This window comes from Clinocottus analis, unplaced genomic scaffold, assembly GCF_023055335.1.
Source record: "Clinocottus analis isolate CAN_PGR_092001 unplaced genomic scaffold, fCliAna1.0.p SCAF_15, whole genome shotgun sequence".
Taxonomy (NCBI): Eukaryota; Metazoa; Chordata; class Actinopteri; order Perciformes; family Cottidae; genus Clinocottus; species Clinocottus analis.
Genome location: NW_027175876.1, coordinates 5,666,701 through 5,688,585, shown reverse-complemented (window position 1 = coordinate 5,688,585; position 21,885 = coordinate 5,666,701). Strand labels below are relative to the sequence as shown.

Genomic DNA, 21,885 nt, shown 5'->3' with positions numbered 1-21,885 from the left:
TCCCTGCCGATGTGTATTGAGCATGCAGATTCCATTAAAACCCCTTTAAAGAGACCTGCGGCCGCACCACCGTCCCAGGTGTGATGCCTTCACACCTCCAGCGGCCTGCAGACGTCTGAAGTTGGTGCGCGGCCTCTGCAGTGCCAGCCGGCCCCGATGGTTGCCCCATTCACACGTACAGCACCTTTGATCGCGGGGGGATTTAACCCCAGCCAGGCGCGCGGCCCTCACACTCAGTCAGTCGCTGGAAATAAGACGTCGAGCAGGATGTCTTCGGTTCATCGGAACACGCGCGTCGGTGAACTGAATCATTTCCAGCTGTATCACGAGGGACCTCTGCAGATAAACACCATGATGAACTCAGGTATGGCTGCTAGTAAATGTATCATTTTGTGACGACGTAGATGGTAACACACGCAGTAAATAACGGTTTACAGCTGGGTCTGTGCGTAATTTACGCACAGGTCCAATGCCATGTTTTTGTGGTTCCCATAACGTCCATAATTAAATAGCCTGCGCGTCCTCTTTTCAGATTATGGAGCCTCTGATGTTACAAACTACTTTAACCCGACACACTCTGTGCCGAGGGCGGATAAATGCGTGGCGATACTGACTCACAGGAGAAAGAGGACCAACTTCACCCAGCAGCAAATCGAGGTGTTGGAAAAAGTTTACTCGGACACGAAATATCCTGACATCTACCTGCGAGAGAGGCTGGAGGCTGTGACCGGGCTGCCGGAGTCCAGAATTCAGGTAATGTCCAAGGGATGGCATCTCGACAGTGCATACAAACACAAAAGCAATCAAGTAAATGTAGTCAAACCACATATTTGTAAAGTGTTCAGCTGTACTCTCGTTTTCCACCCACACATTTCAGGTGTGGTTTCAGAACAGAAGGGCCAAGTCTCGTCGCCAAGTCGGCTCGTCAGGGTCGATGAAGGTCGCAAACCCGCCAGCAGCTGGTCCCTTCAGCCAGCTCCAGAGCAGGATGGGCCCGGAGACAGGTAATTATTAGTCACATTTTTGTGTTTTGGGGTAAGTTCCACTTTTTTTCTCACTCAGACTGAAGTTCTCAGTTCAATGTTCCTCTCATATACAAAAAAGTCTTAGTCCTCTACATAGTCCCCCTATGTTTATATAATATGTTGCTTTAAAAAAACTCTCCTCTCTCCAGTATAGAGAACGAGCAACACATCAATGTTAAACATTTAATTTATTTCACAACTAATTGCCCCACCTTCCTTTTCTCTATCAGTGTATGACAACACTCATGGAGCCGACGCGCACAGGATAGGAGGTTTTGGACTGGAGGAGACTTTCAGACCTACAATGCACCAAAACACAGATGACGCTCACAGAACCAGCATGCCCACCAAACCCAGCAGCTACGTCCACACAACCGTCTCTTGTATCTATGACAAGGAGGGAACCAGAGGGAAGCCAGAGCAGATGCAACGACACGAGCTGAGCGTTAATGTCCCGTGCTGTAACATCCATCTGTATCCCAAGGAGGCCGAGCTTCCTCCCAAGATCGAAGCCAACATGTCCGCTAACCAGGGTCAAAAGGTTCTAGTGGAATATGACAATTTCCCACCAAACAAAACCATCGGACCAGAGATGAAAGTTGTGATTCCTCCGATCCCCACCCAGAATAACTTCAGCAGGCCTTCGCCAGAGGATAATGGATGCCATATCCAGTATCCATGTGTGAGGGCCACAGGAGACCAGTTCAATCACTTCTCCCCGATCCAAGCTACCGAGGCCCAGGACTTTACCGACTCAGACTCTGACTGGGAAAACGAGGCCATGGCTGGCTTTAGTGGCTTTATGTGATGCATTACAAGAGCTGATATAAAGACAGCTACATGTATCATAAGAGGCAGCATACAGTTGTTTGCGTAAAAGGAAAATGTGTATTTATTGTTACATAGTAATAAAACTGTTAATTGTAAAAAAAAAAAAAAAACAACTAAAAAACTGTTGATTGGTTATGAATGTTAATAAAGATTAAAAACAAGAAGAGAGATTACTGCTTTGCAATATTATGTTTAATATAAAAAGACAGAAACATTTATATACAATTGCCCTGAGGCACTCTCATATACAACTTTACAAAACTGAAAAAGGAGATTCTCAAGGAAAAAACTGTTTCCGGGCTTTGTGTGGGGGTTGCAGCAAAAGCCATGCCAAATGTGGAAATGGTAAAATCATCTTAGAGAGTAAAAGGCTTCAACACCCCAGAGTTTTCCTTTATAAAAATACCAAAAGCTCTTTTCAGTGCACACAAAATTACAAAAACCCATTTCTTAATACACAGAAGAAATGTTGACGATCGTCCTAATAATCAGAGATTTTGTACAATTATCTACAATAAACAATTTTATAAAACATTCTTTAGCCTCCCTGTGCTTACCATCAGTGGAGCAACAGAACACAACACTTACAGGGTTGAACTTTAGAGATAGCAAAATAGTTTCATAACCATACACACCTACTCAAAAATAAATAAATATGGACTATAAAAACTGTAAGAATCAATGTTTGGCACATGAAACCAATAAATAACCATCGACAGTTTGGAGATGTGGATTTGTGGCAACAGCTAAAGGTTCTTTCGGATTTGTGTTCAATGGGTGCACCAACATTTTTATACAATAAAACGGGTGGCTAAAATACTTGTGACATCCTCCCTCCATTCAGCTCAAAGCTGCGGGAGTCTGAGCAGCACTCAGAAAGAGTCGGTTGGGACATCCAAATTCAGATTGTACGGTGGTGGTCCACAACAGCCATGTGAGCAGTCTTGTGTCAGTTCAGGTGAAAGCACCATCTCATAATAATGGACCGCACCTCTGTGTGTGCATGCACCCGTGAGTGGTGTGGATGATCCCGGTGCTCAGACTGCATTGGTGTTGTTGGCAGAAAATGCATGCAGATTTCCCAGCTGACTAAGGCCACTCTGGATGTGTGCCACGTGGATCTCGACATTATTCTGGAAGCAACTAGAAAACACAGAGAAGACAATAGCATGAGATATGTTCAGTACTTTGAGGCTGACCGAGTTGTGACACCGACTTGAATGAAACCAAAAAACAAACACTTAAAGCAAGTTAACACCACAAGACTTTCAAAGTTGTCCAATGGCTGTACGGTTAACACCGCACAACTTTCTGCCCAGTACTTCAGGATTCTGTTCGGAGCACGTGACCCTTAAAGCTTGTGGATTGCTTTGTCTTTAGAAGGGCTGCAGCGTTGTTGAGAACATCAATAAGAAAAGGAAAGCCCATCGCCCTCTTCAAAGTCACAAACCGGGATTTAGCTCCAGAGGGCCGATAATGGCGCTGGATGTGCCACCCGTTAATCTCTCGCTAATCACTCCAATAACAGATACGCGTTTTAAAAAGACATCCCCCAAGTGTGACATAATAAGCACTTATTGGGATATGTAAAATAAATACCCAGATACAGACAGAGATTCATAGCTTCACCCAACACCCTAGGTGCAACAACTATAGTGCATGTTGCCTCTGATCTGAGGCTTTAAGCAGAGAGCTACAGAGAAATCAGGGTCATGTGGTGTAAACAAGGCGTGAGGAGGTTTAGCTAGAAACAATGAAGGAGCTTTTTACCTGAGGTTGGAGGGATCAATTGACGCCTTGATGTCATTAAGGGAGTCTGTTAGAGATTTAAATTCAAAAGAATTCAGGTCTCCTCCATCTGCCAGACACTGAAACAAATCAGGAAAAATTAATTCATGAACAGGTTATCAAAGTATATTGGTCAATTATATAACTATGATTTAATGTAAATACAAAAGCTGTGGAAGAAGGCTCACAACCAGCTTTTTAACTGCCAAGCCGCCAACTTTGTGTGGATATCTTCCACCAATTGTTCTCCTGACATGCATTTGAACATTTGTGAGCAGTAATGAAAGCAGACACCAGTTGAGCATTGACATATACCCTTTACCTTAATCTGTAGCAGTAGCGCAGTGAGGCGGGAGATGAGATGTGTCAAGCTGGGGTTTGTCACACTCGGCTGCCCGTCCTTCAGCGAGTTGCTCAGCTGCACCATCTGCTGGGATTCGTCTTCACAACGCCGCCGCAGCTCTGTGGGATGGTCAGCTGGAACCATGCCCTGATCTGGAGCAAGCTGGAAGGACACATTTTTTTTTATAGCTTGGTCAAGGTTGACTGTGAAGTGAGAAGCTAGGAATGTCAGCACAGGGCATGAAATATCACAGTTAAACATATTTTCCTGCACAAAGCTTCATGAGCAATAATTAGTGATGGGAGGGAAGTGTATCTAATGACTTACATCACAGCAGAACTGCTGAACTTCATGAAGCACCTTATTGAGATCTTTATTAAGCTGTTCAAGCTCAAGCACCGTGGTTGCATACCGCTTCTGAAAGTCAAGGTCAATAGGCATCGAGTACGACTTCTGAAAATAAAAGCACAAGCATATGTTTAGTTAGGCTTGATATGTGCATCTATGGTAACATTTAATGTTTTAAAGCAACCTTTGATGATGAAAAAATATGATGACTGTACCAGTTTCTCTGCCTCCGTGTTCATTTCTTTCAAGTTCTTGATGTGGTCTTTCTTGATCATGAGGATCTTGGACAGCCTTGTCTAGTCATTCAAAAATTAAACAAATATTTTTTATTAAATTGTTGATGTCAGATTTTAGTATTCCATTTTTGTCACAAGAAGTATTTACCACTTGGACAAGGAATTTGACAGGAAATCCTCCCAGAATATCTCCCTCAGCACCAGGCAGTTTGTTTCTCCATGGTGACTGGTTAATAAGAGGGTCACTGTCCTGTTATAAAAAAAAATATAATTCATCTTTATTGGCAATCGAGAGGAAAAGATTCAGAATATTCAACTATAAGACTAGTTGTTTCTATTATGACTTGAGTTATTGTGACAATGTCTGAATTGTACTTATACAGTAAATGCCGCCACTGACTCGCAAATCAAAATATACTTTTGCATATATTTACAGCCTAGATATGTTGACCAAAACTAGATTGTGATTATTGGCTGCCTGACAGAATATCTTTTGCAGTAGATAAGCCTTGTTACAGCCAGAGCAGATTTAAACCAGTAACAAATAGCATTGACAACTGTGAGGCACTGGGTGCAAGCGTTATGATTACATATCACATGTATATCTGTCTTTAGGCATCGGGGGAGGGTACCATGAGGACAGGAGTGGTAGCGGATGGGTAAGGTCCCCGAGGTGGAGTCATGACGTTCTGCATGTAGCGCGATATCCGATGTTTCTGGGCAAAGGCTGAAATGGGCATGGTCTCATTGGGCTCATTGCTCTGGAAAACACAATCATCAGCTGATGTTCAAGACTGTATGATCACATTTATTTAGTAAACACCGTATCTTGTTTTACAATCTATGTTAATAAAGATTCAAATAAAGTTGTTCCGTGTCTAACCTCAAAAGCACTTTAGGCAAATCTTACCAAGACTTCGTAGTCAGGCACAGTGTGTGTTCCCAGGCCGCTGCGATCAAAGGTGACACGATAGGTGGCAGCACTCGTGTCCACTGCATCGATCTGCCCAGTAAACAACCCATCATGGACACCTCGGAGTCGGGCTGTGAAACGAAGAGAAAAACAAATAAAATCATAGTTATTACTGGTATACAGCTCAAATGAGTATTGGACATTCTCACTTGTGTTTATGGGTGTGAAGTGATGATGTAGTCACTGTGATAAGGATTTAGATATGTCTGTAGATTAGTTTTCAGTCTGACTACTGCTTTTGTTCCTATTGTTTTGTTTTTTGTGATCAGTTCAGAGAATCTGATTGACCTCCAGTTTGGTTTTGCTTTTGCTGTTGATCGGACATCTGGAAATACTGACAATTATAAACTGGGTTCTTGCCAGGTCATTTGGAGGCAATGAAAAATAGCAACACTCCATAGCGGTCTTGGCTGCTAACAGTGGTGCGAATTAATTCCAGTCGTCTCACCAGTGACTTTGGTTCCGATGATAAGTGGCAGAGGGATTTCGTCTGGAAGGTCTTTGCAGTTTGATACGTCAGACAGTTTTCTTTGCTGCAGCAGGCGCATCTTCTGCCTCTTCTGTCTCAGCGCTGTTCGCTCCTCAGCAAAGAATGCCGATGAACAACTAGATGAGTCAACGAAGCAAAATAAGCTTTAACAACATTTCTTTGAAGGCTTTGTTTGAGGAAACAGCGTCATATAAAATACAGGGAGAGAATAATTTAACACACTTTTAAAAATGTTTGACAAACATGAAGAATGAAAATTAAACGTAAAAGCACAAATCTTAAAGAGTGCAGCATACCGTCGAGGTTTCCCCATCAGTCTCCTGATTGTTCCCCACTCAACCCTGGTCAGCTTTCTTGTTTTAAGGTTGGGGAAAGACTCCTTGAGACACAGGCAGAATTCATTGTCACCCTCAAAGAGCGGTCTGGAAAAGAAAATAATGACGCACAACATGGTTAACACACCATTGCTCTACAAACATTGCTGATGAAATAGCCGCTGACTTTTCAAACCACGTTCAGTGTTATGACAGATGATCAAAAAGCACCTCTTTATTGGTTACACTTTATCGAAATGAATTGCCGTCTTCTGAAGGTGAAAGTTAGATTTTACCTGTCAATATTGGAATAAAACCATTCATAGATGCACCATTTGTGAGCTTTGGGTAGTTTAAGGAGGTTTCTTAATCTCAGGCCTATTTTCTGGGATGCCTTCTTATCTGGTGTGACCACATTAGAACATTTCTGCAAAGCAAAACATGAAAACAGTTACTCCACATAAAAGGCACATATGTTCTGAGGAATATAATATAATAAATAAACACCTTAAGAAGGGTTATCCTGCAAAAATTTGAATTTATTCTTTCACTAAGATAGCTAGCTGTTAAATGACTCCCTCTGAGGCACATTTTCTTCCAAAAATAAAGCTATAAAATAATTTAGATTTGAGGGGCTCAATGTGTTTGGTCAAGCAGACGACGAGTAAGAAAGCACCAATGCTAAAATGCTTGCCATGCGTACTTCACTCGTTTCATAGTTTAAAGCAGTGTTATGGAGTCAGGTTTCATCAGACAAATTGGCAGCCATTGTTTTCTGATACACTCTCAAAAAGTTTTTATGCAATTTGGAGCTGGTGAAAAACACAGAATACAGTATAAAAACAGAATAAGTTAGGGGCTTCTGTTGCCTTCAGATCCTTTTCTAAGACAAGCAGCAAATCTCTAGCTATGCCTGGCAGCCTCGCATTACTTAGTTTCTTTCCCCCATGCTACAATACAGCTTCTTAAAATGGTGACATAGACATTGAGGCTATCCATTGACTGTCCACAGAAAAAGGTGGCAAAATTACCCTTTAAAAAACTACTGCTGCAGGAGTTAGAAAGTATGAAGGGCTTCTACTCCCTATGAATTACTTTCATAGTAAGCAGTCTTCACCTGTGGTGTGATGCTGACCCTTTGGCTCCTCCGAGGGGATCTAGAAGGAAGACGCTGCTGTGGCGACTCATCCTCCTCCCGAAACAAACGACTCCTCTTTGAGCTTCGTGTGGGCTGGAAGGATAAAAGTGGAAAAAAGGTATATGAATAGTGACAATACTACTTAAATCACGAAATCCTTCTCATACTAGTCGCAAATATTTGTGTGCATTCTTGTCTAAATTTACAGAAATTTATTTATTCCGCAGTTGTACGCAAAATCAAAACTGAACCACATTAGTTGTAGTAAGTAGAAAATGTAGGTAAGTCAATCCAATCATGCAGATACACACAATATGGAACAAGCAAGACTTTCTTGTTAAATCCAAGTTGAAAAAAAACAATATTCATTCAGAATTTAAAGAGCTTATTACGACTAATGTAATTTATTTCCTATAGCCCAAAATGTTGTGCAAGCTCAAAGGTACTCAAAAGGTAGTCAAAATGTACATATAATGGTCGTGGCTCGAACATATTTTGCAATCTTTTTCCTGAAAAGATTGTATGCCCTGAGTAGAATGAGTAGAATTTAAAAACACATGAATACCATATTGCAATTCAATACAATAACCTTACAAATACTAATTTGTGGAATGACCAATGTTATTGTCTGAGCTGTGTTAATTTCACAGTATGGTCATTTGTGAACTGAGGTTTGTAATGTACTTTATCACTTTGTATTAACACATTTTTCAGATAATTTTCTTAGGCCTAGCATTCATAAGATTGTGTACAACAGAAGCTTCTCTATCGCTTCCTCTACATACGTTTTAAAACATCTCTTACGGTCGTGTCCATTGTGAGGGAGGAATTTCGTCCCCTGGTGTTGTGAGCTCTTGGGAAGCTGTTCTTTTCATTCAGAGTGTTGGACAAACTGCCTTCTATTAAAAAAAAAAGCCTTTATTTAAAGTAGCGTGAGGACACAGGACTCCATTGAGACCATCTCATTGCCGAATTCCAGACTCAAAACTATTCTCATATCAGTGAAAACTATCTACTGGGACAGATCATTTTTCGTACAGGAGTTGAGACGTTGTATCCTTCCCAATATGGGGACCAAAGTGCAGTGAAAGCAAATGTAGAACAATAAACTCCACTGTATCTCAGACGATATCAGCTACAAAATATAAATTAGGGTGGGTTGTCTATTGTTGTTGTGGTGGGTTATGTAGAAGCCTGATACAATAAAAGGACATACAGTTACTAAACACTTTTAATCAGGACACCTATGGCATGTGTAGTAGTATGTTTCGGCATACAAGGAATTTGACTCAGCAGTTCCCAATATACCCACACAGTGGCAAGGACAGATGTACAGAAAGTTAAATAAAGATACAGCTCACATACCTTTTAGACTGACAAGTGCCTCTGCTGAGGAGCCTGTGAAAGGAGAAAGGGGACCAGCGTTACATCGACTGAACGTTACAGAAAAGCCCTCATGGCAAAAGACGAACTGTATAATGCTGTAAATATTTTACTACACACTTCAGGGTGATACAAAAAACGTACCGAGGCCGTTCTCTTTCGTTTTCAGTGAATGATACGCCATACGTTTATTTAAGCTATCAAAGAAAACGTCTGCAAGGTGCTTAAATATATGAGGCTGCCCTTTAACAATTGACAGCAGCCGGTTAGGGTACCAAGTTACATACAGCTAGCGCAGTCAGTTAGGCCTTAATCCCAAATATGAGCTGTCAAGAACGGACATAACATCAACTGTACACATCATATCCAAATGAGCTACGCGAGCTAACGTTACACCTTCTTACGACCAGAAGATCAAATGCAATTAAATGAACTACATTCACATCGAGTAAAATTACTATTTCATCTGTGGATAGAAAGACACAACTTGGCTGGTTTCCCTTCACCGTCTTGTCAACCCGACTCACGACGCGTTGCCATGTAACGCTACCAAACGTTGAATAAAAAGGAACGTGATTAACAAACTGTGCTCGGGACAACAGAGAGCTAACGTCAATGGTTATCATGTGTGTAACGTTACTTTTGTAACGTCAACTGAGACGTTGTGGTAGTCCCTTTGTTATGAATGCTTACCACCCAAGGCTAGCAGACGTTAGCTCCCAGCTAAGCTAACGTTATTTGTTTACCCAGTTGGGCTGAAGTAACTTGCTCAACTCTAACATTAGCCACGGTTAGCCTATCGTGCTAACAAGCGTTAGCTAGCTGACTTGGACAGACCCGGCATCTTTTTGCGTCTGTAAATTACTTTATGAACTCTGCCCAAAACTCACGGTGTTCATTACACGGACAACGATGGCCGTTTGTCACCAAATATGCATTTCTATTACTACCGGACCGCTGTGTGTTTACAATGCAAAACTCCTTGAATATGTGTTGTTACTTACTCTCGTCTAACAGCTGGTCCATCTCCGCCATCTTGAATTAGCCGCGCCGCTTTTTCAAAGACGTTGTCAAATTGCATTCTGGGTCGGGACGCTATGTGGAGGGTGATTTGAGAAATACAAAATACAGTCCTTTATCAAGCCGATGATAAAGAATCACTTTGTATTATTCATGCAAACACACACTAATTTTCGCTTAATATCAAATCATTTTCCAGGACAAGATGTAAAGGGACAACCGTTTTTTAAGCAAAACTGGAAGTCAGAATAAGCACCGCTCAGCATCTCTACATTGTCATACAGCACTTGAGTTAGTTATTCACAGATTTACTTTTTCTTAAATGTAATGCATTGTTGGGAAAGGGGTAATAATGCTTTATTCACATTTAGATATTTCTCCATGTGCAAGTTGTTTTTTAATAGCCAGTAAAAAATGCCTTTTCATGAAAAATGTCATCATCCTTGAAATGATACAATGTTAATAAATACAATTTCTGTGGTTTTATTAGGGTTTCAAATGTTTACATTTCCTACATACATACATCATACTGCCAATCACTTACCCTAGGGTTTTTGGAAAAAAAGATAGTCTTACAGAAAATAAATCCAGCATATCATAATGTTAAAAATCTTACACGCAAATTTACATTTATTTCCACACTAATCAAATCTGAAATTGTATACAGTTGAAGAAAAATAATTATACACAAAGGCAGGCATAACATTTTGAAAACATTTTATTGTATTCGAGGTCAGCGAGAACAACACTAAGAAAAAGTGTACTACATAACATGGCAGTTTCTTTCTTTTGCGGAATACTTTGCGAAAACACAAACCACATTTTTCATTTTCGGCATGGAAGACAGTTTGAGAGACAAGCAACAAAACAAATATATACACGTCAAACCTCGTACAGTATCTTTGAATCCAACAGTCTACAAATGTTCATCTCTGTAGAGAATCCTGTCTAAACTTGCAGTACTAAGCCTGAAATAACTAAAGGACTTAATTAACAATGAAGAGGACCCTTCTCAATTTCAAGATAACCATGCGAGACAGAAAACCACAAACATTTTCTGATGCTCATTTCTAAACCAAAGCCTTTCTATGTAGTATGCATTGCTTGCATCAATCATGATAATGAACTGTGATTTTTGGGTCTTTTTTTGATGAGCAACTGAAGTAGGTATTTAAGTACCTAAAGTGTTACTAAGGAAGACTGCCAGCTAGTAAACCTGATGAAAAAGCAATAAAGTGTCTTGAGACGTCCGTTGACCATTGTAAAGCATAGTTGAGCATCACTCCTTTACCAAATATTTTCTGCTGCGGAGAATGAAGCCCAGGCGTTTGGAGGCAACAGTGGTGTTAGTTTTCACTGAAGAGGGTCTGGACGAAGCCTCTCTCACCACAGGGAATTCTGGTAGTTAAACTTGATCTTCAGGAGATACTTCATGTTTATCTGGGCCACATCATACACAATGTACCTGGAGGAGCAGCAGTTTAGGAAAACAAGGACAACAAATAATATGACCGACTTTGTGACACAAGAGGACATTTTACACAAATTACAGACATGAGGTGAACAGAATAAGATGATCCGAGGGAGCAAATCATGAATTAACAGGCCTGTGAAGTAAATCTAACATCTCGTGAGGGAATTTGATTTGAGAGGTTCAAATCTGTTGTTATTTTTGTCCTGTCTTAGACATTTAGTCAGTGATTTATGCGTTAGTTAATGCCAAAATACCTAATTTCATCCTGGCAGAAAACCCTGGTGGTGCCTCAGAGTGATCTACATCATGATCAGGTATACCGCTTTTTAAAAGAGCCATCAAAGATCAATCTGATTTTATTACATTAGATTTGAAACTTCGGTCTAATTTCAGGTGAAATTTTATGTTATGGGAACTTGGCAATAGACAGCTAAACCTGTACAAACTAGTGATTATAAATGTAACTTAAGTCAATTTATTTATTATTACTTATTTATTATTATTATTCATAATCATATGTCAAAGCAGAAAAAGTAAGGGGTTATTTGGAAAAATAATTGCAAAAGTCATAACCCAGGTGGTCAGTGTTAAAGGATACTCGTTGTACAGGAGACTTGTGTCATCAATGTTAGTATTGGCTCCTTTTCCCACAGGCACTTGCACCCCATCCAAAGTGACAGACGCACCTGGATCAGGAGCAGATCTGCCCAAACCTGCAAGAAAAAAAGGTTAATTCATACGAATCTAACTTTTATGTATTATTAACAAGAGGCACTTAAGGAGCCAAGTGTTGACAATGTTCAACAAAACAATTCATGTAAATCAGCTAAATAAGATTTTTTTTAAAAGGCACAGTGTGTAGGATTTATGGTAATATATGAGCAGAAATATAATATGCATAACTATAAATATTATATCATAACATTATAAGTGGATAATCACTTGAAACTAAGAATGATTGCGTTTCCGTTATCTTAGAATAGGTCCTGCATATCTGCTCATAGCTAGAGGAGATTTCAAAGTAAATATGTCTCTCCCAAACCATTCTTTAAACAGCCCATGGACACACAAAATAAAATGAGCAGTGACGAAAGGTTTCTGACCTTTAACACTGTGCTTGCCCTTCGGTAATTTTGAAATGTGGGAAGCCTTCTTCAATTCATGCCTGCATTAAAAAAAGAAAAGACATTTGTTTATATTATCCTCACACATTTTAAAGCACATGAAAAGGTTGAAGAACATAGACTGTCTCTTACATGTTGCCGAGGGCAACCTCAGCCAGCAGGAGGAGGCCCACAGGGTCTGACTGGGAGGTGTGACAGTAGTTTGCACTCTTGGACACCATGTCGGCAAAGTACACACCTTTGCCGAACATGTAACCAGTCTAGAGAAAATAAAGCAAAACGGCAATGTAACGCAGGACTGAACCAGAGAAAAATATCCTAACAAGATGACGTAATACATTCACTTTTTATAGATAATTCAACTAACCACAAACAAAAACTCACCACTGGGGCCTCTGGAGGGGCAATGCGAAGACCCTGAGACATGATACCAGCGTAGTTGGTGGCACGAGAACCGTGCCACAGAAGCTGCCGATTGTGCAGCTCCTCGAATGGACGGAACCGTTCGCGTTCTCCCTCTCGAACAATTTTGAAGATCTAGAAGATGGCGGGGAAATAAAAATATAAAATCAGACAACACAGTAAGATGGCTATTTACGCTGGAGACCATAAGTGTATATACAGTAGATATAAACAGTAATACACATACTGTAGAATAATTTACCTTTGAGTTTGTGATTGAATCAGTAAGTAGAAATAAAGACCATAAACTAAGATTTTGCAATACAATATAGCAGTTGACTTACCTCTTGCACTTCAAGGGTGTACGTGTTGTGTGTAGCAGCGTGGGTGTTCTTTACATATTGTATAATGATCTTAGCCTCATCTGTAGTCTTGTCAACAACCTGTGAAACAACAAATATACACCATACTGTAATTGTGCCATACATAATAATCTCTTCAAACACCATGCTGAACATTGCTCTTAATGAAAAAAATAGGGAAAATACAGCCGTCCATAGAGTAAAACGTTGATCTACGCTCACCTCAATTTTGGTTTTGAGTTTCTCATAGTTGATGTCAATGGGATCGCTCTCGTTGTCCTGGGCCCCTCCTCTCAGCAGGCTGTATGCCACTTCAATGTCCAACAGGTTGTCCAACATCTGAACTTTAGCCTGAACAGAGATGCATGTGGATGTTGTGAGATGCTTTTATACTTCGCCGTTTATAAAGCAAGAGAGAATTGGGCAGTAGGTGTTCTTACTTGAATGTAGTCCAGGCTGTTGAGCAGTGGAGGTTTCTTCATGCCGAAGTCGTGAGGAATCAGGGTGTAGAAGCGATTGGAGAGATCCAGGATCTGGGCCTCGGCCTGACTGTCCGACACAGCCTAGGATGAAACAAAGCAACCGTCTTAGTCATAAAAAGATTGCACGGTCAGGGGAGACAACGAAGAGGAATCCCAACAGAGAGGTAAACTGTGAGATTGGTTGCTGACCTGCTGTACGTCAGTGAGGAGAGAATAGGCGCTCTGGATCTGCCTCTTGCTCAGTTTTCCGAGGGGCATCTTCTGGAGGTCAATCTGAAGACAGGACAGATAAGATTTTTGCACACATCGATGTCGCATTTATACAATGCATTTTACACTGTAATACATAAATAAATAAAAAGGGAAAACAAGATTGTTCGAATGTGGTTTTTATTTCAAATGTACATGGGCACAAACTAAATAAAAGTCTTACCTCAAACTCCACCATGGCCTTTTTCATGCTCTCTACGTCAAAGATCATCTTGATCAGCTCCTGAACGGGCTTGGCCAGCTTGGACTTGGTGCCGGCGCTGGCTGTCAGCCTCTTCACTGCTTCTTCGTCCTGTCAAGAGAAACATAAACACCGGGGAGCCCAGTCAGATACAGAAAGAAGCACACGGTCAGATATATCCTTTCTGGCTTTGAGTGTGTTGATGTATGTACCTGTCCATAGTCAATCTCCAGGGGGTAGAACTTATTGGGATATTTGGTGAAGTTGGAGCAGCTCCACTCGTTGCCCGTCTTCTCTTTGTAAACAAGCAGGAAGTTGTCCTGTGCAGAGTTTTTGTCGTGAAACTTGTCCAGCTTGTTGCCCCCAATGGTCGTGCCAACTCTGCCCCATGACCTGAACACCCAGTACCTGGACATACAGGAAATATGGACAATGTAAGAGACAGTTTAGGTAGAATGATAATTCTGAAAATTATTATTTTTTATTATTATAAAAATGAAAAGGTTCCACTGCACTACCAGAAGAAAGCCAACACACCCCATTCAGTGAAATGTATGGGATTACTATATCTGCACAACAAAAAAAGAAAGTTAAATGATTTTCCTCAGTCACACCGACCGTTTCTGCACGTCATCCTCCAGCAGCTGCAGTTTGTAGTAGGAGTTAGTTCCTCTGACAATGTCCACAAGGCCCAGCGTGGCGCTGTACATCTTCCCGCTCTGCTCCAACACATGAGCGCTGTTCTCCAAACCTAGGAAATCAAAATCATCAGACAAGAGCAGAAGACAAAAAAGGGACAGAAATATGTTTTCAATTCAGAGTGCTCATAGCTACCTGAATCTGGATCCACAGCAGCTCCTCCTTTGACTGTGAGTTTCATCTTCTTGGATTTGCTACCACCTACAATAATGGAAATGCAATTATTCATAAAAATTCACCAAAGAGTCCAATACCATAACACAAGTTACTGAAACATTTAGATAAACATCTAACAGCAACAGATTAGTAACAGCTGAGTAAATACCCTTACCTTCCTCCTCCTTCACCCTGCCTGTGCTCTTGGTAGCCAACGCTCCAGACTTAGAGGCTACAGTTGCAGCTTTTGCCTCGACCTTGACCTCTGCACCCCAAGGTGAAATGGCGTGCAGGGAGACCAGTTCCTGGAGGGCTTTACCCGACGACTTAATGTCTGTGAGGAAATCCTCGGAGACCACACGCACGCCAGCGTCCCTGGCTTCCTCCATTTTCTTACTCATCTTCTCCACCTCCTCTGTGAAAACATTGAGGAGGAAGCAGGTGTGATGCAGACGGCAAGTTAGAAATGCTGGACATGTTACATAGATGGCACTCACTGGCCCACATATTGGTAATTTTGCAATATTTGACCGGTAACTCACTTTTGGTGCTGACGCAGAGAGATGCCTTATTGGCAGTGGTTGAAATCTTTCCGCCCATCTCCTCCACAGCAGCCTTCAGGTCTTCCTTGTTCTTGGTCAGCTTGCCCACAGTAAACAGCTTCATACCAGTAAGAGGTTTATCTATGGGATTTAATAAATTACACATTAAAACAATAACTATTAGAACTATTTGGTGTTCAAATTCCACTGACCACGGTTGTCTTACTTTGTATTTTTTGTAAGATTTAAGTGCACAGTTACGCATTGATTGAATTAAATCACATACTGCAAAGAGACAAAATCCAAATAAATATTACGTAAAAAAACGTTTCAACATTTGCAGGGTCCTGCAACTCCTCCAGGTGTATTCACTAACCTGCAGGGGCTCCTTCTGGCAGTCGCTCAGTCGGGGAACTGGACGCACTCGCCAAGGGTTCTGCTTTGGCTTTGGTGAGTGTTTGGGTGGGAGCCTCCTTTGGGTAAACTCTGTCCTGTCGCTTGAACTTGAATTTTTTCAGGAAGGGAATTTCGTGGAATTCCTAAAATGATAATGCCAAAATATTTCTAATAGTAAGTAATTGGTAGAGATGTAGCTCAATCACCAGGACCGATTAATACCTATGTTTCCAACCATAAGTCAGCTCCTGAAGGCTACAGGTGGTGATTTATCAATGAAATATCAACCCTTTACAAACCAAAAGGAGCCCTGAGATGAGGTGACCTACCTTGGGCGTGACCCAATCCTTGCGTACGGGTGTTGTGGTCTTGAACACACACTTTGTCCAGGCTGAGATGTCCCCTGTGCAGTAATAAGAGTCAACCTTAAACACCACCTGGCCCTTGCACTCTTTACACGGCGCAAGAGCACCAAACGCCATGCCATCAGCCAGGCAGTCCACCACCTGTTCAAACAACACAGATGTGCTTAACATGGACCAGTTACTCCAACTGCATCAAGTATTACAGGGGCTACAGTTTGTTGTTTATATGTTATATAAAACACAACTGAACGTGTGAATTCCTTTAAATGTAATTTCATCTTGAATACAGTGAGAGTTAAATAAGACGAGGCTCTCCTACATTTGACTCTCCAGAGGGAACTTCTTGGCCATTTGCAATCAGAAGCTCCTTCATATCGTTGGTTGAACAGAACTTCTTCAGCTTGTCCTTAATACCCCAAATTAGCTGACTTTGGTTCTGCAGATGGAAAAAAAACACCACACACAAATAAACAGATCAACATATTAAAAACATGGCTATCTTTTCTGCAAAGTAGGAAATAAAATGAAGGAAAAGGTACCTTCAGCTGCTCGTCCAACTTCTTCTTTTCATCCTCTTCCTCTTTCTTTTGTTTCTTTGATGCTCCATCCACCTCATCCGCCGGACGCTTTCTGGAAGAGCAAACAGTAGTTCCAAAAAGTTTTCCACCAACTTTTGTTTTGTTTTTCTAAGAATTCAGCATAGACAAAAAAAGAGGATGAAAAAAACAACAACATCATCCAAATTAACTTCCTAAATGAGGCCAAAAGGGATATTGGAACAAACAAGAGTCTGACACCTTTATTCATTAGGGGAAATTCATTAGGGCCCCATCAGTTAATAGACACACACACACAAGCAGGTACATGTCTCCACAATCTCAGGTGTCAATGCTGATATCATCCACTCTGCCCTGACAAGACATATTCATTAGCCTCCCCATGAGACCAGACACACACACACACCAGGACACAGGCACCAGTTAATGACCATCCAGTTGCAGCCGGTCTCCGTCTGATCCTTTGTAGTGCAAAAAAACAAGACAAACACCCCTTATCAGACAACTGATGATGCCAAGAGGGAGGAAGGGACTTCTATAAAGAAGCATCCTTCGGATTTGTTCAAACAGAAGTGTGGAAAGAATCCTAAATGTGAGGAAGTGTGTGCATTATCAGGCTGTCTGAAGTCGTAATAACAATGACGTACTATTTAGTTTATTGAGGATTAACACTTGCTTAAAGAAGCGCTATCCTGCAGTAGATTGGTGAGTAACTTAAGCTTGCTTTCTTGTATTTCCATGCAGTTAGCAGTTATGGTTGACTTTTAACTTAAATCTTTTTTCTTTCTTTAGGGACAACCATGGAGAACACCACTGCACTGTTGAACCTCTCCACTTTCTACCAAACGATAAACTCAGCCCATCCATCTTCTCCTTTCCTGCAGCCTTTTCAGATCTCATCAACTCTATCCTCTAATACCACCTCCCTCCTACCGCCTGCTGAACTGGTGATTTCCCCAAATGTGGCGTACATGACGGCTGAGCTCGTCATCGCCGTGCTCTCCATAATCGGCAATCTGCTGGTCTGCGCTGCCGTGGGCCTCAACCGCAAGTTACGCACGGTCACCAACTACTTCCTGGTCTCGCTGGCAGTCGCGGACGTCTGCGTGGGCACGATTGCCATTCCCTGCGCCATCCTCACTGACATTGGTTTACCGCGTCACAATCTCTACTTGTGTCTGCTTATGCTGAGTGTTTTGATCATGTTCACCCAGAGCTCTATCTTCAGCTTGCTGGCGGTGGCTGTGGAGCGCTACGTGGCCATATTCATGCCTTTCCGCTACCAGGTGGTGATGACGCCTCGTAACGCCGCGTTAGTGATCCTGACCACGTGGCTGCTGGCCTTTCTCATCGGGCTCGTGCCTCTGATGGGCTGGCACAAGACGCCAGCCGATTCAGGCCACTGTTCCTTTGTCTTGGTGGTGGACATGACCTACATGGTCTATTTCAACTTCTTTGCATGTGTGCTGACACCCTTGGTGATCATGTTTCTCATCTACACCAAAATCTTTGTCACAGTCAAGCGGCAGGTGAAGCGCATCGCATCGGAGCAAAGTGGCAGAGAGGAGGGACAGATGAAAGCTGCGGCCGGCATGCGCCGAGAGATGAAGACTGCCACTTCGCTTTTCCTGGTTCTCTTCCTCTTCGCTAGCTGCTGGATCCCCCTCCACGTAATCAACTGCTTTCTGCTTCTTTGCCCACACTGCCCTGTGCCGCTGGAGCTGCTTCTCACCGCCATCATCCTGTCACATGCAAACTCTGCCGTCAACCCTTTCCTGTATGCATACACCATGACAGCTTACAGAGACACCTTCAAGGCAATTTTCATGTGCCGCAGGACGGCGGGAGCCAGAGAGACTTTAAATGCAGTCAGCGGGGATGACAGAGTGGGGGCGTCCGTACGATACGCACACCAGCGCTGAAACACTAAACACTGTGTGTCACCCAACCTGCACACAATTATATTATCCCTTCTTTTTGAACTCACCCTTCAGTTTTGACAACCGGGAGCCTCTTCTTGAGTTCCTCCTTGTCTTCTGCCCGCAGTGCGTTGAAACCCTTCAGTTGAGCGGCGCTATATTCAGGCTTAAAGACCAGTTCCTCCCTTCTGCTCACAAAACACGCTGTGTGGTACCAGCGGTCGATTAGACCCAGCTGGGGCTTCTCTGCGTCCACAGATTTCTTGGATACACGGATCTGATCCTAAAAGAGAGAATCATAGACTCTGAAATCCAATGGAACAATCCCACTTTGATCAAACTTACATGATTCTAGTACATTGGAATAAAATTAAAGCCTTTGTAGCAGTTTTCCATAGCTGCTCACCTTTTCTATTTTCTGATCACAGCCTTTGCATGTGCTGCGGTTCGATTTGGCATATTCAACCGCAAAGTCATTCAGTGTCTTCTGTCCTTTAGCGCCACTCTTCTGGTCCCCTTTTCCTGCAAGAAAGAAGTTATCAAACGTTACTAATCAAGTACCAAGAATAATCAAGTGAAATATATTACTTTATTATTTTTTATATTTAAATTGTTCATAATCGGGTCGCTGTGGCTCAGATGAATAAAGCGGGTTGAGCTTTAATAACCGTATTCTGTCCGTCTGTCAAAGGGTCCGTAAGCCAGACATTGAACCCAGAGAAGCCCACTGTTCCTAAACTGCTTAGCCTGGGTTAAATGCAGAGGTCAAATGTATGTACCTGTATGTTTATGACAAATGTAATAGTCAAGTTGAGATTATTGTTGTATTCAACAATTGCTTATCATTGTATTCAAATGTATGCAAGATTTTTGAGGATAACTATATTTACCAAGACAAATATATCAACAGAATATTATTTTTTATTTCCAGCAGTAATTGCATAGATATTGCATAATATGATCTACAGAAGTGTGTCAATTATTTCTATAATCCTGTGATTGTTTTTATAACTTCTGATAAATGATGCCACGATGTTTTCACTGCTTCATTGAAAAGGTGATCCGCACACCTATTTGACAGAACAATGTTTACTAAGCCACTGAAAAGAAAAGAGGAAAAGATGATTTCCGCTGCTCAACTAAAGAGCCAGAGGCCTGAGAAATAATCTACATGAAGCCCCACTGGGACTACAGTTCATACATGCTGTGTGTGGAAATGTGATATTTCAAGAATCCATTAAGGTATATGTTACATGATAAAAGTCAATTACTGACCTCCTACTGCTCCGCCACTTTCAATCGCCTTTTTGACCTTTTCCTGGTCGTCCCAGCGGAGGTCAGAAAACCCAGAAATATCCGCAGTGGACTGAGCCGCTGCTCGCAGCCAGAAGCACGAGAAGTGATGCCAGTGGGGGACTTTCCCATCAAACATGGGCGACTGCCGGACAAAGACCAAACACAATACGTTCAAAGTCCACCAGAGATGATCTTGTGTGACAGTTTGTGGAGATGATACACAATTATTTGATTGCAATGTAAAATATACACGTTATAATGGATGTGGCTTTACTCCTTAGACAAATGTTTCCCCATCCAGTAATACTATTCGTTGGCATATTGTAGGTCCATGTGGGCTGGGCATTTGCATGAAAAGGGCAACACACTAAACTACGACGACCAGGGAAAATGGGAATACTCCTAATAGATACTGTGGGTGGCTTTATGTTTATTTTCTTATTAAATGGATTAAATCCACTCATTAAAATGTAATAGGCAATAAAGTAATGAACCTGTGCCACTGCTGACTTGGCTGGATTTTAGTATTGAAAGTCAAGTGATTGAGGATCTGGAGTTACTCCACAGGCCATGAATAAAGTTCCTGAGCCTCTTAAGTAAATTAACTATGTGTGGGACTGCAGGCAGACTTTGCAACGTATTAAAAATACTGTTGTGATTTTGGCCTCTGAGGTAGATGGTCACGCGGACATTGAGAAGTTGTCGTCTTTAGGAATAACCCCCAAGCTGCAAAAAAATACACAAATGGAACTAACTTTCATGAACAGAAAGATGCATGTTTGCAAGATTGCAGGAGTCCGACATTAAGACGGGCTCAGCGTCTCTTTGTGAGCAAGACTCGGCAGACAATGACAGCCATGTAAATGCTAACGAAGGCCTAACACAACACAAACCACACTGTTAACTGCATATTTGCATCCTCTCGTCAACTCATAATCATTCACTACATTCGCAGAACAAACCGGCTTGTTCATAAAAGCTCGCGGTGTGGCGGTGAGCGAGAGAGAGCATGCTTCTTCGGGGAAACCGACTTCAGACGTCGTCACATTACCTGCACCATGATGGCCATCCTCAGCGAGTCTTTCGCTATGTTTTCTTTGCATTTCTTACACGATGCGCGGCCGCTTTTGGCATATTCCGCTTTGTACAGCTTGTCCTCTTGAGACTCCGCCATACTTGTTGAATATTATTGCAAAACAAAATGAAATGAAGTGACTGTGAGGCTAACTTTCGGCTGATGACAAGGGGCCACAATCAACGCTCAGAGAAGGGAAGCCCGCGTGCTTGCACGGCATCACAGAGATGAGACGTGAGAGAAGAGCTCTCACTCTGTCTCTGTTTACTGATACCAAAATCTTTTTTTTTCAGGAAGAAAGCAGCAGCAGCTCTGTAAATATGGATGAGTTTACCACCAAACATTTAGATTTAATTAAGGCTTTGAAGAGTTTTCTAAAACCTGGGTCTAAAGTTTATGGCTCTATTGTAAATTAGTCCATGGAGGTATAATGTCTACTAATCAACAAGGTTGTTGACTTAGGCCAGATGTGCCTTGGTGCACACAAGCTGCAGGAGACTTGGACTTGTGTTACAAACATGTGGACTCACTAGTTTTAAGACTTGAAATTCACACTTCTTGATGACATGAGACCTGAAAGGCAAAACTATTGAATTTGAACATTGAAAAGCCACAAAACAATAAAGTAAACCTAAATTAGACAGCAACAAAAACACTTCAATCACTTCAACTATGTTCTATATTGGTGCAATATAA

General features: G+C 41.7%; 4 protein-coding genes across 7 annotated transcripts; 2 read left to right on the top strand and 2 right to left on the bottom strand.

The window, feature by feature from the left end:
* The first annotated feature begins 234 nt into the window (after nt 1-234).
* Nucleotides 235-1,833, top strand: mixl1 (Mix paired-like homeobox). The gene is made up of 4 exons (XM_068577651.1): nt 235-364; nt 533-753; nt 878-1,004; nt 1,256-1,833. Exons 1-4 carry the CDS (start codon nt 268-270, stop codon nt 1,831-1,833), a joined length of 1,023 nt encoding a protein of 340 aa, XP_068433752.1. The 5' UTR covers nt 235-267.
* A 197-nt stretch (nt 1,834-2,030) lies between these two features.
* Nucleotides 2,031-9,925, bottom strand: lin9 (lin-9 DREAM MuvB core complex component). 4 transcript variants are annotated; one of them, XM_068576904.1, is made up of 15 exons: nt 9,874-9,925; nt 8,852-8,884; nt 8,291-8,385; nt 7,466-7,579; nt 6,645-6,775; nt 6,331-6,456; nt 5,993-6,150; nt 5,482-5,615; nt 5,204-5,332; nt 4,720-4,821; nt 4,551-4,631; nt 4,315-4,440; nt 3,967-4,149; nt 3,627-3,724; nt 2,031-2,999 (listed from the first exon to the last, which is right to left on the bottom strand). In XM_068576904.1, exons 1-15 carry the CDS (start codon nt 9,902-9,904, stop codon nt 2,894-2,896), a joined length of 1,647 nt encoding a protein of 548 aa, XP_068433005.1. In that variant the 5' UTR covers nt 9,905-9,925; the 3' UTR covers nt 2,031-2,893. The 4 variants fall into 4 exon arrangements, with proteins under 4 accessions (XP_068433005.1, XP_068433006.1, XP_068433007.1 ...); XM_068576905.1 differs by lacking the exon at nt 9,874-9,925 and adding an exon at nt 9,328-9,412; XM_068576906.1 differs by lacking the exon at nt 9,874-9,925 and adding an exon at nt 8,990-9,321.
* A 664-nt stretch (nt 9,926-10,589) lies between these two features.
* Nucleotides 10,590-21,379, bottom strand: parp1 (poly (ADP-ribose) polymerase 1). The gene is made up of 23 exons (XM_068577652.1): nt 21,166-21,379; nt 20,094-20,256; nt 19,225-19,340; nt 18,887-19,101; nt 16,882-16,972; nt 16,662-16,778; nt 16,307-16,483; nt 15,958-16,120; nt 15,582-15,722; nt 15,215-15,454; nt 15,019-15,084; nt 14,803-14,935; nt 14,397-14,592; nt 14,167-14,295; nt 13,923-14,006; nt 13,692-13,814; nt 13,474-13,602; nt 13,234-13,332; nt 12,872-13,024; nt 12,620-12,747; nt 12,467-12,528; nt 11,962-12,076; nt 10,590-11,354 (listed from the first exon to the last, which is right to left on the bottom strand). The coding sequence occupies exons 1-23, from the start codon at nt 21,286-21,288 to the stop codon at nt 11,273-11,275; spliced, it is 3,045 nt and encodes a 1,014-aa protein (XP_068433753.1). The 5' UTR covers nt 21,289-21,379; the 3' UTR covers nt 10,590-11,272.
* On the top strand, nt 17,700-18,821 carry adorb1a (adenosine receptor B1a). Its single transcript, XM_068577473.1, has one exon. It carries the CDS (start codon nt 17,700-17,702, stop codon nt 18,819-18,821), a length of 1,122 nt encoding a protein of 373 aa, XP_068433574.1.
* Nucleotides 21,380-21,885: the final 506 nt, after the last annotated feature.